Source organism: Odocoileus virginianus, chromosome 3, assembly GCF_023699985.2.
Source record: "Odocoileus virginianus isolate 20LAN1187 ecotype Illinois chromosome 3, Ovbor_1.2, whole genome shotgun sequence".
Lineage (NCBI taxonomy): Eukaryota > Metazoa > Chordata > Mammalia > Artiodactyla > Cervidae > Odocoileus > Odocoileus virginianus.
In genome coordinates, this window is record NC_069676.1 from 96,155,167 (window position 1) to 96,175,379 (window position 20,213).

At 38.2% G+C, this 20,213-nt stretch overlaps 1 protein-coding gene and 1 long non-coding RNA gene across 2 annotated transcripts in view; both read right to left on the reverse strand.

Annotated features, from left to right (window-relative positions):
• LOC110127759 (uncharacterized) overlaps positions 1 to 5,689 on the reverse strand; it is a 112,611-nt gene extending 106,922 nt beyond the window's left edge. The window contains exons 1-2 of the mRNA XM_070458054.1: positions 5,632 to 5,689; positions 2,426 to 4,762 (exon numbers count right to left, since the gene is read on the reverse strand). Of these exons, the coding sequence (XP_070314155.1) occupies positions 2,426 to 4,762; positions 5,632 to 5,689 (2,395 nt within the window). The remainder of the gene's footprint in view (positions 1 to 2,425; positions 4,763 to 5,631) is intronic.
• A 5,744-nt stretch (positions 5,690 to 11,433) lies between these two features.
• LOC139034480 (uncharacterized) lies at positions 11,434 to 12,761 on the reverse strand. Its single transcript, XR_011487029.1, has 2 exons — positions 12,525 to 12,761; positions 11,434 to 11,675 (listed from the first exon to the last, which is right to left on the reverse strand). It is a non-coding gene; the product is annotated as an uncharacterized lncRNA (long non-coding RNA).
• Between the last annotated feature and the right edge of the window lie 7,452 nt (positions 12,762 to 20,213).

Genomic DNA, 20,213 nt, shown 5'->3' on the forward strand with positions numbered 1-20,213 from the left:
CACCCATGTCGGGGATTCTTGACCTGAGGTATGTGGATAGATGTTGAGAAGCTGGAGGACCCCTCTGCAAATAAAAGCATATATTTGTGTCTATATTAAAAGTCAAACTTTCTGGAGAAATAGTACAAAGATGTCTGCACTCTTCAAGGCCATCTATACTCTGAAAAAAATGACAAAATCCTGGCCTAAAGTAGCAATAGTATAATAACAGTGGTATTGCATCAAGTATAAAAAACTCATAGCTCTAGAAGAGTGAAATCCATCTAAAGACTTATAGATTCAAACAGCTAATATAAACATTTTCACTTCTGAACTGTTTTCCTGTTTGTTTGTTTGTTTTTGTATGTGAACAGAGTTTTCCACAAAGAATAACTTTCCTGAATTCATCCTTTCATTCAACAAACATTCACTGAATACCTACTCTTCCGGCAGGCACTGTTCAGGTGCTCTAGATACAACAAAGATCAAAACAGAAAAAAAAAAAAAAACAGTCCAAGCCCTCATGATTGCATTCTAGTGAGAGAAATCAGAAGAAATAAAGTAATTAAATGCACAACACATAGGGGAAGCTGCTGTGTGTGAAAGGAAGACACGGAAAAGGAATGCAGTACTCCCAGGTTGGAATGGACAGGGCTCAGCTTGCAGTCTTGAGTTGAGTGGCCTGAGGGGGCCTCGGAGAGTAGGTACTAGGTGAGCAAAGATTTGAAGAATGAGTGTGAACCGTGTGCACAATTGGAGGAAGGGGAGTCCAGGTAGTGGGGGTTGGACTGAGGAGGAACTGATGGGGGCTGGAGCCTGCCCAAGCGAAGGATTGACGTGGGCTCTTTCCTGGCAGATTCCAGCAGCTCAAGAAAGGCAGTGTGGCTGGAACAGAGTGATCTGTGGGAAGAGAAGTAAAGAGAGGAAGGAGAGAGTTGTAGGAACAGCTTTTTAACGAAGCAAGCGATACCAGGAACCAGTAGCTGGAACTGTGCACCAAATGGGATGATTTCAAAGTCTACAGAAGCACAGGATCAGCCCTGGGAGGATTCTGACTTGAATTATTGATTTTCTTAAGGAAACAGGCTGTTCTGGGAAAGGCAGTTCAGGGAGGAGCGTGTCCATGGAGGAGGAATCAGCCTGGGAGGAATATTCATCCAGGTGGCACACACGTGCTCTGGGAGACACCAGTGCTATTATTGCAGACTGGCTTCCTGCAGACTGAAATAATTATGGGCTGAAACAAATGTAAGGGTTAATGCCATTGATTCTGGTGTCTAGGGATGGGCTGGCAACTGGGCAGCCATCGCCGTGACTGATGGATCTTTTTACCTTAGTGGGTTCATATTCAGCAGATGACTCTATGTGTTGTTTTAGGGCATTTAATTCTCTGCGAAGTAAATTTCACATTTCATGCCCACACTTCTGTGCCTCTGTGTTTTATTTCTACTTCTAAATTTTATTTTATTAAAAACTTAGGTCTAGGATAGCAATGCGGAAAAGGCAGCTTCTTGACTAAGTTTTGTCCTTCCAAATATCATATGTGGCCGCGTTAAGAATGTTACTGGCAGTTTTGAAGGAGGTTTTTACTTTTTCGTGGTCTTCCCGTGTGGCCCAGCTGGTAAAGAATCCTCCTGCAATGCGGGAAACCTGGGTTCGATCCTTACTTTTTCAAGATGCGTTTAATAACAGTGTAGAATAAATGCTAACATTAAGTATAAAATATTTGGGCTTATTGAAGAAAAACAAGAAATGCTCCAGTGATACGATGAGGATACAAGGTTAGAAGCAGACAGGCAATATTATGTACTTAGGAATGAGCTTCAATCTTAGCCCTCTCCATGAGAGCTTCTGGGTTCTATCAGTGGTTTGAAAATGGCCAACCAGTCCACAAGGGCGGTCAGAGGTCTGCTTGGGGTCAGAAGTCCCTAGGATGGCTCAGTGAGGATTAGCCATGACTGTTTCTGTTTTCTGTCCTTTGTTTTAATTACTATTCCACATGGCCTCCTGAAACATGTATGCCGTGCTTCTGCAATGACACGGCAAGGTTTAAAAACACATTTTATCACAAACATTTTCTTCCAATTCTACTGAACATGCTTAGCTTGCAAGAAGCAAGAAATGGCAGATTATTTAAGAGTGGCAAAAGGCTAACGTTTCCCACAAAATTGATTTGGCAATACATCAACCTTTAAAAGAGAAATCGATTTTTTAAACTTTATATTAAACTGCAGTCTTGGTAATTTTGCTATGCACTATTTATGGGTGGGGTAGGCAATAATGGAAAAAAGCAGGCTGATATATGCTTGCCCATATTCATCTAACTCTAAAATACTCAATATATCTTCAGCCATAAAGAAAAAATCCCAAGCAATAAAAAAAGACTTCCCAAAGGTCAAACAAGTAAAAACAATGAAAGTTAAAGATTCTGTATAGCCCACTGTACCTTTCAGAGCTTTCTGCTTCTGAGGGGAGAACAGGATGTCTATCTGGTGATCGTGAGTTTCTTTTGGGTCATTTTTATTTTCTTCAGGGCTTGGCTTTGTTGAGGCAGTCCTTTGGCACCCTGCTGGCTCCTGTTTAAAAGTGGTGAGTCCAAAGCTCTCTTCATCTTGGTGACCATATTGGTCTGCATCATTGGTCAGGGTCTTCTCAATAAGGAACAGGTTATCTGTGGCACACTTTGCACAGCTGAACTCAGCACTGTCTGGAAAATTCGTCTGAAAACAGACTTTATCATGATTGTCATTTGCTAGGTCTTCAAAATCTCTGTAGCATGCGTTCTTTACTGCAGGCATAATTATGTGGCATTTGTCTTTTTCAACGTTTCCCAGAGAGCCGGGAGGCTCTTTAGGATTTTTCATTCCCATGGAATAATTAGAGTAAACAGTGTCTTCTTCATCACCTTGAATAATTAACCTTTGGTCTAACTCATCAGCTATCACTGTCATCACTGGGGCTTTTGTTTTGCTGGGGACTGCTGTGTCTGGATGGCTTGGGCGAGACCCTATGTGACCCCACTCTGCGGTGATGCAGCTACTACTGCTGAGTGGCTGGCCAGCAGAGAGGCTGCCCGAGGACGCGAGGCTGAGAGGTGGATGCGGTGTCCCCTTCACTTCCAGTAGTGGCTGTGCTTTTGTATGAGAGTCACTATGTAAAGTGGTGTTTTCAAAGTCTCTCTCAGCCACATCAATAAGCCCTTCCCCATAGTCTTTCAAAACTTCAGCACAGTGATTAAAGGGAAAGGGGTCCCCAGGGGTTTCTTTAGGTTCTGAGTGTCTGGCGGCCCAGGGTGATGGGCTGAAAGAAGTGGAAGACTTCAGAACATTTTGAATAGAAGGGAAAGCTAAAGAATCTGAGTTCTCATAGCAATCTGCAGGTGGAATTTTGCTGCCTTTGCAGTAAATGTTGGATGCCTTTTCTCCCACAAACTGCACGCTCAGAGAAGACGAACAAAAGTCAGAGCCTTTGCCATCTTGAACTGGAAAGATGTCAGTAATGGTACTTGGCAAGTAATTTATTCCTTCTGGGTTGGGCTGTGTGTCTGAGTCCAATGTGATATTTTCTGGTTTATCTGAGATGATTTTTCTGTCTCTGTTCACATCTGTAGGGTCCTCAAAAGGCATTTTACTTAAGTCAATATCCCTCAAGCTCATGGTCTTTGAGGTATCACGTGAAGTAGGAAGAATGTTGTTGAGAAGAGTCTCAGCCTCAGAGACACGTTTCTTTCGGAGGGTATTCTTACTAACTACACAGTTCTTTTGCTGAAAGATGGCAGATTCTACCGCACAGTCATCTGAGGCTGAGGATACTGTGTCAGGCTTATTCTTCTCGCTGTCAGGGCTTGAGCACAGGAAAACCACCACTGAATCGGAATTCTCCTCCTTCTGGAGAGCAAACCCAGGGGGAGGAGAGGCGTGCAAACAGCCTGAACTGTGATGCTGGTTTTCCAGCTGCCACTTCTCAGGGCACCCGGTATCGGACTGTGCAGAAGACTCGGGCCCTTCTTTAGCTGCGTGACTGGAGGCAACGTTTCTGGTTTTCACTGGTTTCCTACTTTTTGGCGGACAAGTTATATTTATTAATACATTCTCTTTCTTACTCACGTATTTGACTTTAATTCCTTTTCCTACGATACTAACTTTCAGTGCGGGGCTCTCAGTTCTGGCAATTTTCCCTTCAGATTTAGATGACGCCTCGGGTTGTTGCCCTTCAACCGAGAGATTCTTGCACTCGGAAGAGCAGCTTCTAGAAGTGTAGCATCTCTGGAGGTGTCTGACAGAGTAACGCGGGCGCCATCTTGAACACGTCTTTTTCGTTGGGAGCCATATTCCTCTTTGACAGAAACAGCTGTTCTCGATTGCTACTCGGACGTGGACAGCCCCACACGTCACGTCTGTCATAGTTTTGCCTTTTGATGGTTGAAGGGCCTCTGATGTGTTTGGGAAATCCCGCAGTGCAATTTTTTCTGATAATGGTTCTTCGCAGTCATTGAACGTGACCGCTGGTAAGACTTTGTCTGATCGATCAGAAAGGGAGGAAGGAGGCTCATCCTTTTCCTTAATTATTTTGCTTTCAGATGGGGTTTGTTTCTTATCTGCAGGGAGAAAAGGAGACTTCTGCTTTCTACTCGTAGAAGCAGATGTATGCTCATCTCCACTTTCCTGAGAGTTTCCTAATGCCCCAGTCTGATGAAGTAAAGCTCCTGAGGTGTCTCTTTTGACTTCCTTTTCAAGGTCTTTTATGTTTTTTTGGCATGCTTGTGTAGCAGCCTGAGGGTCACCTGAAGAAAAAGCAAAAAAAAAAAAAAAAAAAAGGTTTCTGTGTCCATTTAGAAAGCAGCTGTTCCAAATTCTAGGATGAAATTCAATGCATATCTTTTGTAAGTATTTAGAGTAGCATTTTCCATTCATTCCTAGTATGTAAAAGTATTTTCCACAAACATTCATTTCTAATAAATATCTCATTTTAAATCAATTATCTTAGAATGCAGAATATCACTTGGTAGTTTCAGGAAGTAGGGCGCTAAGTTAAGTTTTACTCTGAAGCAGAGACTTTCAAGATGGGTGAAATAAAAATTTCTGAGCAGATTTATGCAAATGAATTTGAGAGACTTTTTGATAAAGAGCCAGTTGCCATGGTCAGGTATTTGGCCCCAGAACTGACACCTTGTAACCTTTACTCCTCTGCTTTATAATATTAGAATATTTTGCTTGACAAATTTGCAAACATGAGCATGAAGTATTGGATCTTGTGTAACAAACAGCAGACAAAATACAAAGATTTCAACTTATGTTTTGAATGTCTGAAAGAGAGTATTTCAAAGGGAAAAGAAAAGAATGAGCAACAGATTAAATAATGATGTCATGGAAATCTATGAACCAGGTGTCCACAAGGATATCTTTATTAAATTAAGATAAAAATGGGAAAAGTAGTATTTATAATGATTTTAAATAGTATTTTATATATACTTATATATTTTAATAAGATTACATAAATACTTATATATAAAGAATAAATAAATTCTCTTCAATCAGATAAAGGAAAATATCCTACCAAAATTTTGCTAGAGGTGGCATAGAAGTTTGGGATGCAGAAAAATAATTGCTGTTTCATAATCAAATAAAGAGTCATATATTTAGGAATTATTACTTTCCAATTTCAGGAGAGGTATACAGACTTCTGATTTGACATATAGGTTCTTGAGCATACTGAAGGTCCTTGGAGAGCAAAACCATTCCCATTTGTCTACTTGTCTCTCTTCTAGTCTGAGAGAATGACTTTTCTTATAGCAAATACTCAGAGTTTCCAGTGGGCCTGATTATAGTCTGGGAGCTGTCACGTGGAGGTTGTGTGAGAAAAGACATGGAGACACAGCTCTCTGATGCCCATTTACAGCGGTTTATAGGCTGGTAGCCTGCCTTCCAGAAATGTAGATGACAACTGAATCTCAAAATAACACCCTTCATGCTAAGAACAGTATATAGCCATTTTCAGTTTGATAATTTTACAGCTTATGGCTGCTTCCAATGGCCTATACTTTGATTTCTGCAAGTAGAAGATAGATTTGAGACAGTTACATACGAATGCATTGATAATGGAGTCTAAGAATAGGGGCTTTAATAACTTTTGTTTGAATATGTAAATATTTTTATCTGAATTGTTATCACTTGTAATTCATATAATCGATAATGCAGAAATGTATATATAGTAACAGTCGACCAAATTTCTAAATCATTTTATAATATATATGTGCATTTATCTTCCTATTTTTATTGATATTCCTGTGATAAAGATCAAAATACATAAACCAGGTAGTTCACTTTTTATGTACTTATAAAACCAATAAATTGGACTTACATACTGTGGGATTCAAGAGTTTCCATTTTTTATAGGCTTTTCTTCTTTTCCTCCTCATTATGGGGAGCTGAGGGCCTTCAGCTTTCACTGGCCTTTGAAAGTATCAAATTTGAAATTATTTTCCACTCAGAATTTAGGTCTTAGTAAAAATACCAACTAACTCAATTCATTTGCAAACTTGATAGCATAATGTCACTTTCTGGCATTTTACAGTGTTTTTCTTTGAATTATTTTGTTTTCATAATTAAATTCTCCTTTCCTGTTTATTTCCACCCCAACTATTTACTGCATTATTATATACTATGTGAACATTTAAACATAAATTCTTTTCATATGTGTAGACATTTAGGATGCAAGTTATAAAGTCATATTCTGTTTAATTTGATCATTTTTATATTCCAGCTATTTTGCCAACAAAGCTCCATCTAGTCAATACTGTGGTTTTTCCAGTGGTCATGTATGGATGTGAGAGTTGGACTATAAAGAAAGCTGAGGGCCAAAGAATTGATACTTTTGAACTGTGGTGTTGGAGAAGACTCTTGAGAGTCCCTTGGACTGCAAGGAGATCCAACCAGTCCATCCGAAAGGAGATCAGTCCTGGGTGTTCATTGGAAGGACTGATGCTGAAGCTCAAGCTCAAGCTCTAATACTTTGGCTACCTGATGCGAAGAACTGACTCACTGGAAAAGACCCTGATGCTGGGAAAGATTGAAGGAGGGAGGAGAAGGGGACGACAGAGGATGAGATGGTTGGATGGCATCATCGACTCAATGGACATGGGTTTGAGTGGACTCCAGGAGTTGGTGATGGACAGGGAGGCCTGACGTGTTGCAGTCTATGGGGTCATAGAGTTGGACACAACTGAGTGACTGAACTGAACTGATATTCCATTTTTTCCCTAGCCTAATAAAAATACCTAATCCTTTTGGCCTAATTCAATATCAGCAAATTTCTAACTCTGGTAGATTAAATGGGGTAGAGTAGAGAGGTGCTTTGCCTTCATTACATTGTCATATATACTACATATAAAATTTTGTTTTAGTATAGAGCATGTATTCTCTATAGAAGAGTCTACTCTTTGTGAAAGATCAAATTAATTCTTTGCCTTTATTATGAAATAAAGGATTATTTTCCCTGCTGATGTCTTAACTAATAGAAACTATTGGGGAGATATCCAGGGAGAAGGCAGCCTACTAACTAACCAGGGAAAAACCTGCCTGTGCTTAGAACTAAACCCAATTCAATTGCTTCACTTTCAGAGGATTTAACTGTCTGCACAGATACAAAGAAAAATAGCTTCCCATGAAGCAGTTTGTTTTGAGTGTATTTGGGCAGACTGTGCCTTTGGACATCTCCGCAGAGAAGCTCATCTTTTATCTGTTTTGCTAAATAAAATATGGCTGCTTTGCGGCCAGTTTTGGCAAAAACTTATTTAAATTCTTCTTAACCCATTTCTCTCCTGAAAATCCCGTCATAGTAATGTGTTGATTTCAAATCCCTTTTCTTCCATAAATTCTCAGTCTCATAACTTTATGAAAATTCCTTTTCCTTAGGCTATCTTTCTTATATAGAACAATTGACACTCATTTGGTGTCTTCTAATTATCCTTTATATTCTCTCCCCAGTAGACACAATTAAGTTTCTATGGCTGAGTAAGCAAGTAATAATCCTTTCTTCTTAGAAGGCCAATATGGGGTAGGGTTGGGGAGAGGATTACAAACACATAATTAAAATCTCTTTTTTTTTTAAACCCCTGTCTGACACATATTGGATTTTCTAATTAAAAAAAAATGCTTCAAAAGCACTTGACTAGGTTATTGATTACTCTTCTATGATCCCATCTAGTTTGAACAGCGAAATGTAGTCTGCTGCACTTTGTTCAGTGGGAGATCTGGGGTGTGTCCTGCTTCTGTTGTTTACTTGGCAGGCCACTAATCTGTGAGGCTGGGCTCCAAAGGAGAAAATGACAACACGTGTCACCTTGCAGAGTTACCGTGGAGAAACACAACTGAAGGTATGTTATGAATGTTTCCAGTAGATGGCATTTATTACCCTAACCTTGTGTTAAGAGTATACACACAGGACTATTAGAATGCACACACCATTAAAGTTGAGCAGTGCCTGATGCTGGGCTTTCCTGGTGGCTCAGACGGTAAAGAATCCGCCTGCAATGCAGGAGACCTGGGTTCAATCCCTGGGTCGGGAAGGTCCTCTGGAGTAGGAAATGGCAACCCACTCTGGTATTCTTGCCTGGGAAATCCCAAGGACAGAGGAGCCTGATGGGCTACAGTCCAGGGATTCACAGCTAAGCACACACACACACAATGTTGGACATTGGAGATAGTCCATTGGATCAGAGCTGCAAGTGAGTGCTTAGACAAAGCTGATCAAACCATAAACTCTCTTAGAGGTAGAAATATTTAGAAGTTTTCAATATTATCTTATTAAGTTCTAATTTTACAGGAGAAAGACACACCCAGAGAGTCCTTGCTTTCCGCATCACTCAGGACTAGAACCCAGGCTCTTAGGAATTTGGCAACTCTTTGAGCAACACATGGGATAGATGCCATGGAATTTCTGAGCATATAGAGCAGATTTTATAATCAGTTTGCACTTTAGCTCTGAAATAGCACAACTTTATTTCAGAGAATTGAAAAAACTGTTGAGTATGTCAGCCTAGCATAGTGCCTGACACATAGTGAGTACCTAATAAATGTTCAAGAAGAAATGAACTAGATGGACAGTTTCTAATTAGTCCCTGTATATAGTTATGCTTTTAATAACATGCCCTCTTGGACTTCTCTGGTGTTCCAGTGGCCAAGACATCAGTGCTCCCAGTGCAGGGGGCCTGGGTTCAATCCCGGGTCAGCGAACTAGATCCCACACGCCAAGACTAAGACCCGGCACAGCCAAATAAATCAATATTAAAAAAAAAAAGTCCCCTCTTGTTTTTCCAACTGTATTCTTTCCTTTTACTCTGCATTAATTTGTTGATAGTTAATAAAGTTATTAATTATTTATATTAATCATATACATGTGTATGTATATAAATATATTTAAGACTTAAATATATGTTGTTAATATACATAAAAATATATATTTTAAAATCTGGACAATTGCAATGGTTTTCTAATTGATTTTCTTACTTCTATATTTATGTTCTTTGAATTTACATAGCAGCCAGATTTTTAAAATATACAAATTAAATCATGTCATTCTCCCTGTTTAATACACTCTAATAGTCTCTCATTCCACTTTGAAAAAATTCTAAGCACTTTCCTGGTTTTTTTTTATACAAATGCATAAGCTGTAATTTTATTCACAAGTAAAATATATCACCAGTAGACCTTCAGATTTACATTATAGTATCCATTCCACTGCAGATTTCCTGGACTTATATTTTTCATAAATGTTTATTTGTTTTATGTAGAATTGGCAATAAAGCTCAGGAAAATTACCATGATTGCTATTATATATCAGTCAAAACCTATCATATTTTAGACCTTTACATTGGATTTTATAGATCTTTTTTTTTTAAACTGGGCTTTGACTCATTATAATTCACAGAAGAATGAGGAAAAATGTAAACAGGAAATATGAACAATATCTTTCTACTGTAGAATTACAAAGCGACCCCATTATTTTCAGAATATTGTTAGATGGAAAAGATTTTTTAAAAGGTATTGTTAGAAAATTTTACTGGTATCGCTGTTTTGAAAAATTACTTAAAAATTCTCTACTGTATTGTTGAAGCTGAAGTGTTTTCCTTGTATCATTCACAGGGTATGTTCTGCTGGCAATAAGAAGAGAAAGATTATTAAAAGGTACATAATGATAACTATTAAAATTCTATGAAATAAACTCAGAAGGTTAAATGCTTAACTTCCAGTGTAGCATGCTATCAAGTACTTTTTAAAATAACCATTGGCTCCAGTTTCTTGTAGAATTTGCAAGAAATCTTAATGCATTTCTTATAACTTCATTTTCTTGGTTTTCACACATGGACTATGTTCTCTATACTAAACGTTTAAAGGAAACTTATATATGTAAACCAAATTATGAAAAATTCAAGTTAAAAATAAAGAAAATTCTAAAATTTCCATTTACTTTTGAAAGTGCATCTAAAGTATGCAATGTTATCTTCCACTCTCATTCCTGGTTTTTGAATAGCCTAGAATTTAAACTGTATTCTTTTGTCCTTAAATTTCTAAAAATTTTGTATGAGCATAAGAAGAGTTATACTGGAAAACAGCTGTTTCAGCCCATGTATCTTGCCCTCACTTCTATGGGTCTGCAAGAATGAAATTTTACTGACTTGGTTGCTGGGCAGTAATTCTTAATCACTACTGTAAGTTTCCTACTATCATGAAACTAAACAGCTTTGTTGTTGTTCAGTCAGTCGTGTCTGACTCTGAGACCCATGGACTGTAACCTGCCTGGTTCCTCTGTCCATGGGATTCTCCAGGCAAGAATACTGGAGTGGGTTGCCATGCCTTCCTCCAGGGGATCTTCCCAACCCAGGGATCAAACCCGCGTCTCTTATGTCTCCTGCATTGCAGACAGATTCTTTAACACTGAGCCGCCTGGGAAGTTCCTATTTATACCTATATTTACATACATTTATATGGATAAAATATTAGAATCTATTAGATTAATGGTTTTAAATAGAAATTCAAATCTCACATCCAATGAAACGAACTTTTCCTTGCCCTAAGTACCATATTATGAGTAGTCTGTTAAAGTTTATAGGGAGTATGATGACTATCTATAAAACAGACTCTTGGTGATCACTGGAGCATAAATCTGTTAAGGTCTTCAGCTCAGAAGAATAGATACAATTTCAATACTAAAATAATTATCTTTAAAAATAAGCTGTGTTGACATGTTATCACCCAGCTTGACCCATAGTCGCTCAAACGTAACTTTAGTGGATGAGGGTAACCCTTGGAGGGCAGGAAGCTCGCTCTTTGCAGAATCTCTGCAGAAATGAAATGCAGATAGAAAAGAGCATTGTCGAGTGTGGAACTTATTGTTATTATTATTATTAATGTTTTAAAAATTGGGTAAAGAAAAATTTGTATTAGTAAACCAAAGGAAAATTGAGCTCAGTGTTTAATAAGGTTTGTTACATTAAGTAATACCAGTACGGGAAGCGAAGAATGAACTAAAAATGAAAATCCCTTACATTTTCCAAAGTGTCTAGCCTTTGAGGACAGATCGGTGTGAAATCATCTACTCAGCGTCCTCATTTTTCATCAGAGGAAGCAGAGAGGCGCAACAGATTGCCAGGAAAGTGTTGAGATGCTGTTTCTCTTCTTTTTCACCATGGCAATACTCTGAAAAGTGAAGAATTGTTTTTTTTTTTTACCTTAAGATTTTTGAAAGATTTTTATTGTTCTACTGTATTAAATGTGGAGGCGCCTCCTGACATGGTTGAGGAACTCTCTCTTTCCTCTCTCACTTCCTTATAGAATGATTCTGGTAAAAGGAGATGGATCATAATTGGGAAAAGCCAGTATGCTTCCCACAGAGGCAGACTGAAGACTCCCTTTGTGCTGTGGGCTCACAAAGGCTAGCCCTTCGTGAGTGGGCCTTAATATGAAAATGTAAACATATTCTAAACTTCAAGGAATTTGTGGTTTAACACAAGAATTCTCAAACGTAAGAGGGTTTAAGAATCACGGAGTAACTTGCTAAAAATGTCAATTTTGGCGCCTCTTAAGAGATTTGGATTCTGAGGTGGGGCCTAGAAATACACATTTTTGATGAGCACTTATCCACCCTCTCACCCCTCACAAACACACCAAGGGATTCGGATTCAGAAACCCCACTGAATCCAATGCAATCAGATGGAATGGAGTCTCATTCAGAAAATCTTTTAACACCCCTGAGATTTTAGACTAGGACTGTCCTGAAGAAACTTGCAATGAACGGAATTTCATTTCATCCCACCTCATTTCCCTCCTTTCCTAAGCAGCACACACTAAGGCTTAATTTTGAATGCTTTAAATTTTGGTTTAAGCACAGATGCTTTTTCTTTCTTTCTATATCTGCAAGCTTCTAGGAAGAGATCACTTTTTAGTTTTTCTCAGCCCAGCATAAAGAGGCTCTACCCTACACTGCATCCTAGGTCTATCCTAGGTGTTGGGCCACAAGATCTGTCTTTCATCCGGTGCTAAACATACCTTGGGATAAAAATCTAGCAAGTCAGTTTAGCAGCCCAGGGCTACCAGAGGAAGACGTCAAGCTGTGCTTTTAACTGCTTGTCTCCCCAGTGTCCACACGCGGTTTTTTCGGAGTCGAAGGTTTCTGTCCTTCGGGTTTGACTCTGCCTGTAAGAGCTGACGTGATGGGCGAGGACGGGGGGATTATGGTGAGGTGGAAGTCTTCACAGGGAGGGCAGCTGGCAGGGCGACAAGGCGCCAAGGCCTTGACCTTCCTGTTTGCACCGGAAGCTCATCCTCCTCAGAGGCTCAGGACTGCGGGGGAGCGTTTCTTCCTGAAGCGCCACTAGGAAGACTGTCTCCATGGGCTTCAGTCAGGCCCCAGGCCGCGCCGTAGCTAACCTGACTGGGGCCAACAGAGCTTCAGAGGAAATTTACTTTGGGATCCAACGAAGGTCAATAAAACACCCCAGTGTAGACAGCCTTAGATTACCCCAGTCTCCCGAGGTTCCACTTAGAGAAATGAGACAGGATGTCGGAGCCACAAGAGCAGTGAATCTTTTCTTCCTTAATGTGTTTCTATTCCACACGTGTGAGGGGAAAAAAAAAATCATAGTTAATCAGTCACATTGGCTGCAGGAATGAGCACCACTTGCTTCCCTGTTTCCAGCCGGTGAGTTGTGTACCGCCTTTGGGAGTTTTACTGCTGCTGTGAATATCCGTGCTGTTTATTTGCTTAGTAATTTTTGATTCCCCAAATTTTGAACTTTAGCTTCATCTTAGATAACAAGATGTGTGGCATTCTGGGTTGTAGCTAATACATATTACAACAGAACAGATAACTAATGAAAATATTTTCATCTTGCATCCCCGGAAGCCATTTTGCGTATCAACAATGGTCTGTGTCTCTTACTTTAGAAGGTGTGGTCATACTCTGTGTGCGCTTATCATGACAACGCTAGAGTAGACATCCTTGGAAGTGTATTTTTCTCTGCCTCAGATCTTCTTTGGCTTTGGAATGACTGTAAGAGTATGTTTACCTAATTCCACATGCAGAATGATGCATGGATTAAATACAACTGCACGAGGAGGCGGAGAAGGCAATGGCACCCCACTCCAGTCCTCTTGCCTGGAAAACCCCATGGACGGAGGAGCCTGGTGGGCTGCAGTCCATGGGGTCACTAAGAGTCAGACACGACTGAGCGACTTCACTTTCACTTTTCACTTTCATGCATTGGAGAAGGAACTGGCAAACCTCTCCAGTGTTCTTGCCTGGAGAATCCCAGGGACGGGGGAGCCTGGTGGGCTGCCATCTGTGGGGTCACACAGAGTCGGACACGACTGAAGTGACTTAGCAGCAGCAGCACAGGGAGGAATCACCCTATTCAGCTACAATGACCTTGGCCAGCATAAACTCTATCTTAAGGGACCCATTTCATGTACTCAGTCCTATGTGACACTTCATAATATTTCTCTTTGGCTGATTATACTGTCTGCAAACTAGAGAAGAGAGGACAGTTTCAACACGTACGTATTTCAAATAATAAAAAGTTTACTTAATAGGTGTGTTTCCATTAAGAGGAAGAAAAAGGAAAAATAAAGCACATATGTTACTTAAATATGTCACTAGATACTTTGTAAAAGTCAGCAAAAGAACAGGCACCTAATACAAACTGAATAAATCTCAGGGACTACTTTTTTTCTGTGGACGACTTTCCCTTACCTATTAATTAAATGAAGAACGCTTTTGAGTTTTCTAAAGAGTAACGCTGTCTCCTTTTTCACTGACTGAAGTAGAGCCACACTACTTCAATAGCTATGTTCCGGAAGAGCTATGCTTTTCTGAAGGCTTAATAATTGCTGAATTACCAACTCTTGATGGGTTGAAGTGACACCCTCTTGATTTTGAAGCATTCAGGCTCACACCTCTGTTTGAAGTAGTGTTTGAGTACACTGTGTCTTGATCTCCATACAGAAAGTTCAGTGTGTGTTCCCCCCAAACGTGAAATCCCTATGATTCACTGAGGTCGTGTCTTACTCCTCGGGGACAAATCTCATCTAGTCTATGATACTGAAGAGTTTTTGATTGCTCAAAGTAGAAAATGTGTAATATCATTCCTTTCCAGCCTCGAATCAAGGAAAACACATATATAATCATACTGTTAAATTCTGAAGAGTAATAGTAATGTCAAATAAACATTTAAGTTAAGAATGGCTGCAGGTTAACTATACTTCTTCAAGTCACTCAGAAGACGTTAATGAGCAATGTTCTTTCAAATGTTTCATTGGAAATGTTATCATCATCAGCTACTTATTAATAGCCAACTTTTTATTTTAATAATATCTAGGGCACTTTGGGCAATGTTAAACCTCATTGCTAGTTTAGGATTTATAATTCAGGATAACCTGAATTACCTTGAAATTACTTGCATTACTCTGAAAAATAATTTGATAAGTATATTACTTTACAAGATATAAGGACTCCATAGAAGCTTTATTCAAAATGTTTAGAGGATATGCTTTCTCCAGTAATTTTGGAATCAACATTTTGAAACATTTTCTATGATCACTTTATTTATTCACTAAACACTTTTCTGTAGCTTAATCCAAACTAATGCATGTTTTTGAAAGCAGTAAAATGGCATTTATTTTAAAATGTCTATGCTTGATATTTCTGCTTTCATTCCTTTTACAGAGTTTGATCTACTGTCTAAGCTGTAGTTTGCCACTGTTATTAGAAAGTGTATAAATTTCAGTCTGGCCAATGATGAAGGAATGAGAAATTATGTTTAGAATTAGTCTGCCAAGTTAATTTGATCACTTTATGATTGAGTTCATATTGGGCAGATAATCAGTGCTAACATTCTATCCCAAATCTAAAATTCACTGAGGTCTCAAGATAAGGGTAACATATCAGTGCATTTTCTGTACTGAGTTTTTATCTTCACAATTCAGATAACATTTGGAATTTTTATTCTGCTTTTTGCAAAAACAATCAGGAACAGTCTATGAAAGAGGCATTATAGGTGATGAGACAGTTGAGAATTTGATTCATCACAGTTAAAATTCCTGGTGTGTCATTTCAGAGACTTATTTGAAAACTTGGTCATTGGATGGTTTTCCCCTGAACAGAAGATGCTGAGATTATTTTATGAACATCCTATAATTTTATCACATGGTTACTACAGATTTCTTTGAAAAGTTAAATGACTTCACATAAAATTTAAGAAAAAAATGAATCGCTAGCAACTGAGGGAATAGAATATCTTTATAAAAAAGTAGACAGTAGAGATTTATTTTTCTGTTTACTTTCCAAATAAATAATTTTAGGATACTTAGTCAACATTATGGTAATCTGACACTAGAATAAAAGAACTAATGTTAAAATTCTGGGAGAAGAGAAGGAGATGAAAGACTATCTAATACTTAAAAGTCTGAGTGAAAGTAAGTAAGGACTGGCTGAATCCTTGATCCAGAGAGGAATTTTCTGATTGTAAATATACATTGCCATAAAAATCTTGGGACATACTATTTAATGAACAACTGAAAGTGAGGTTGCAAAAACATTATTTTGCCAAGTTTGATTTGGGATTATTTACATGAAAGGTATCAGTCAGAATATTTTGCCTATGAAATTGGTCTAAATCTCAGAGTAGATGCAATTACTATTATAGAAAAAATGTTTTAATTCTTAATGTCTTCTTTCTAGAGATCAGGTTACAGTGTTTTGGATAATTAACATTTTTCAAAACAATTGCATGTAAACATTTGCACAATAGAAAAAGTTGAGTATACAATTAATTAGGAAAAATTCTTATAACCAAACTGGATGAGAAAATCAAGTTTGGTGATTAGTAAACTTAATGCTGCAAATGAAACAAAGCAGAATATAGGAATTCAAAACAAGAACTGCTGCTTTGAAATTAAACTGACCCTCACTGAATTCAGAAAGAATTTCAACTATGTTGAGCAGCCTAGCTTCTCAATTACATTTTCCTTGCTTTCCAAATGTACAATTTATTTCAAATAACCAAATTAGGATATAGATGGTGGCTATTCAGATGTACATGTGATATCTTTCTTTGCATAAATACAAGAAGCCTAAACAAATTGACTATTAAGAATTTTTTTGGGTGGGGCGGGGCGGGGGGGGGGGGGCAGTGGCGGGCTGGGATATATCCATCCTATTTGGTAACAAAGCAGGTTAAGAACAGCTGTTGGATTTTTTGTGACTGGCAAGAAATACATTGTTAAATTATCTTCATATATAACACTCAGTTTTCCTTTTGCTTTAACCTTTTGCTAAATAACTAATTTAGGACAGCAAGAATTAAAATAGGGTATCGTTCATTCAAAATGGCATAAAAAATAAAAAGAAAAAGTAAAGGAACATATAATCAGCTCACCTGGGTAAAGCCTTCATAAGTTCCTCAGCTTTAAAGGAGGCATGGATAAATGCAAATGTGTGTTTTCAAAGGCAAGAAAATGAAGCAAAGATTTGAGTACCTTGTCTTGTTCTACTTGGGATTTATCTGGGTTGTCTAAATCCAAAATCTGATTAGCATCTTAATCTTATGCAGTGTCAGGAATGATCTACCATCCTTTAATCATTCTATTATTATCTGTCTTAACCATTCCTAACAGTCTGTTTATTTTCAGATATGCTTTTAGTAAACAATGTTGCACTGCATGCCTTTGTGGCTCAGGAACTTGGATGGGGCATGTATGAAACATGCTGTGATGTTAATGTGGTGCAGATGAAGTGGAAGAAACCCAAACAAAAAAGAAAATTTAAATGCTCTAGTTGGGCTCTTGGATGGTGATTTATTTATCTTCATGTGGTAGATGCAGAAGCAGAAGCAGTATGGTGTATGGTATGGTGGAGGTTGTGGACTTTGATTGATAATATTTAAATTTTGAGTCCCATTTTCATAACCTGTGTTGATCTCGGGTAGGTATCTGACTTCTCCTGGACTCACTGCACTCATCTGTAAAACTAGGATAAATAATAAATAGACCCTGATTTAGAATTTCTGAAATCTTGTATCAATGAAAACAGTTTAAAATCTTTAAATAAATGAAATATATCTATTTAAGCTAGTGTTGTATGATATTGATCATAATTATTCAGGTGATCCTTAATGAATGTTGTTAATGCCTAATAAAAATTTAGAAGATGTGTCTTGTGGCTTTCGTAGGAACATGCATTATGGTATATGAGGGGTTGAAGAAAGGGACGTGATCAAAGTTTAAGCTGCAAAGATTAATTGTTATGCTAAGAAAATAGGACTTTATTCTTTGTCCAAAGGGAAATCGTTTCAAGAACTTTAAGTAAGGGAAAGACTAGAAAAGACAGCCCGTTATCAATACCTCCTTTGACTGTCATGTGAAGACTGGATTGGGAATAAAACCTGAAGTAGTGGGAGAAGTAAAAGGGATAGAGTTTGGCGACTGTTTGCTGTAGGAAAGGGCAGGGCGAGGGATAAAGTAGGCAAATGAAGGATAACAGTACCCCAAGTTCCATGTGGAGTCACTGCAAGACTATTAAAATAGGGCTATAGAAGCAGGGACATACTTGAGAGCAAAGATGATTTTAAAACATGTAATATTCAGGAGGCTCTGAGATATCCAAGTAGGTATGTCCGACAGACAGCTGGAGACAGAAATCTGGATGACGAGAGGCGAAGATCTTGCAGAAATATGCAGAGTAACAAGGGTAGAAGGCCCAACCTGAAAAATAACTGAACTTTAAAGGACTGAAAAAGGAAATCAAGACTGGATGTACTTTTGTGAAGGCAGCATTATTAAGAAAATTTTTAAAGATAGCTCTGGTAAGTGGAAAAATTTTGTAAGATAGCTCTGGTAGAGTGGAATACTTGGATTCAAATGTGGGCTCTCCTATTTATTAACAGTGTGAATAAGAAATTTAATGCCTGTAAGCCAAATGTAAAATAGGGATAATGATATTAATATTCATTTGATAGGGTTAAGGATAAAATGAAATAATTGTTACTATTCTCTATGTAAAGCCTAGGTAAACATTATTAGTATTAGGAGAAGAAGCTAATTAGAGTTGTTTTCTTAGAAGCTTTTTTAAAAAAAGGGATCCATAGTAATTCTTAGAAATATACTAGAACAGGAAAAAATAACCTTTACAAAGTCCAGAAAACTAGATTTAAATTGAACTTATAATTTATTAATATTGATGTCAGATATACTGAACAAAGAGACTTATGTGCCCTTTTAATGATATTAAGTGAAGTGAAAGTCACTCAGTCATGTCCAACAATCCATGGAATTCTCTAGGCCAGAATACTGGAGTGGGTAGCCTTTCCCTTCTGCAGGGTATCTTCCTAACCCAGGGATCGAACCCAGGTCTCCCGCCTTGCAGGTGGATTCTTTACCAGCTGAGCCACGAGGGAAGCCCAAAAAGAAAATAAAGCATTTATGTGATGAATACGTCATCCTAACAGAATGACAAATATGCGTATTACTCATAAGGAAGTATAAAATGGCTGGGAAAATAAAAAGGTCAGGATGGCAAGTCTGGTAATTTGTATAAGAGTATTTTTCAAAAGCAATAATAATTAGATACCTCTACACAGGTCTGTGTTTTCCCTTGTTACCCCAGAACACACACTGTTCCGACTGGCTTCCCCCTCCTGGCGAGATGCCCACTGAAGCCCTCACTATGACAATGCAGAGCAGATGATGGTCTGGACCAGCACGGCTCCTGAGATTTGAATTTGCATGTTGTTGGGGCATCTTTTCTTTGGAGGTCCAAGTCCTCCAAACTATTTGGCACTGGAGTATTTAAGCTTGTTTTATAAACACAAGTAAACCAAGCAAAAAAGCAAAGTAACTCTTAGCAGCAAAGCTGTTGGATAAATGGCATTTTAAATCGTTTTTACCCCATTGATGGAGATGACTTCAGCTCACTGCTATCTGCAAGCAGTAATAAATATTTATAAGGTACTCTACTGAGGTGTTCAAAACATCACACTGCTCTAAATAGAGTGTAATTTCAGGCTAGAGTAAAATGGGCAGGATAAAAAGTAAACAAAAATAAGCTTCAGACTGGATCACTTGTCTACTTCTCTGTTCTAAAATAGATACGAGTACTATTTTCCATTTCTCCTGCTGGGTCTAATTTCCACATGACTAAAAATGAAACTACTTCCCCAATTAAGTGGTTAGGAGAATGTTCTTAATCCAGCAGGGTTAAGACAAGGAGTTCCCATGAGCCCAGGAGTGCGAGTCAGGACACTCTTCATTCTTTCTGTGGTAGTTTCTCTCTCATCAGACTTCCTTAGAAAAGTGTATCCACTAGCAGAAACTTAAGGTTTGTTTTAAAAGCATCATTATAATGGAAATCATGAAAAGCAGAAATGTCTGTTGTCCAATGTATGATGTTATCCGTTTAGCAGTAAGAGACATGCACTCTTGAAGGAATAAAGAGTTACAACTGCTACTTCCACCAGTGAGTGCAATTATATTAACATGTGGGTATCTTTCAGTGAACACAGTATTTGCCTGGTACGCCAATCAACATTACCAAGATTTTTACTTTATAGTTGAAAACGCTTTTCCCATATAAAACAATTCAGGCTGCTGTTGACCCGTTTTTCTCATGCCATCTCATTACTCACAACTTTCCTTGCGACCATTTCTACGTTGGGCAAATAAATGGAATTACTTGGAAACTCTGTT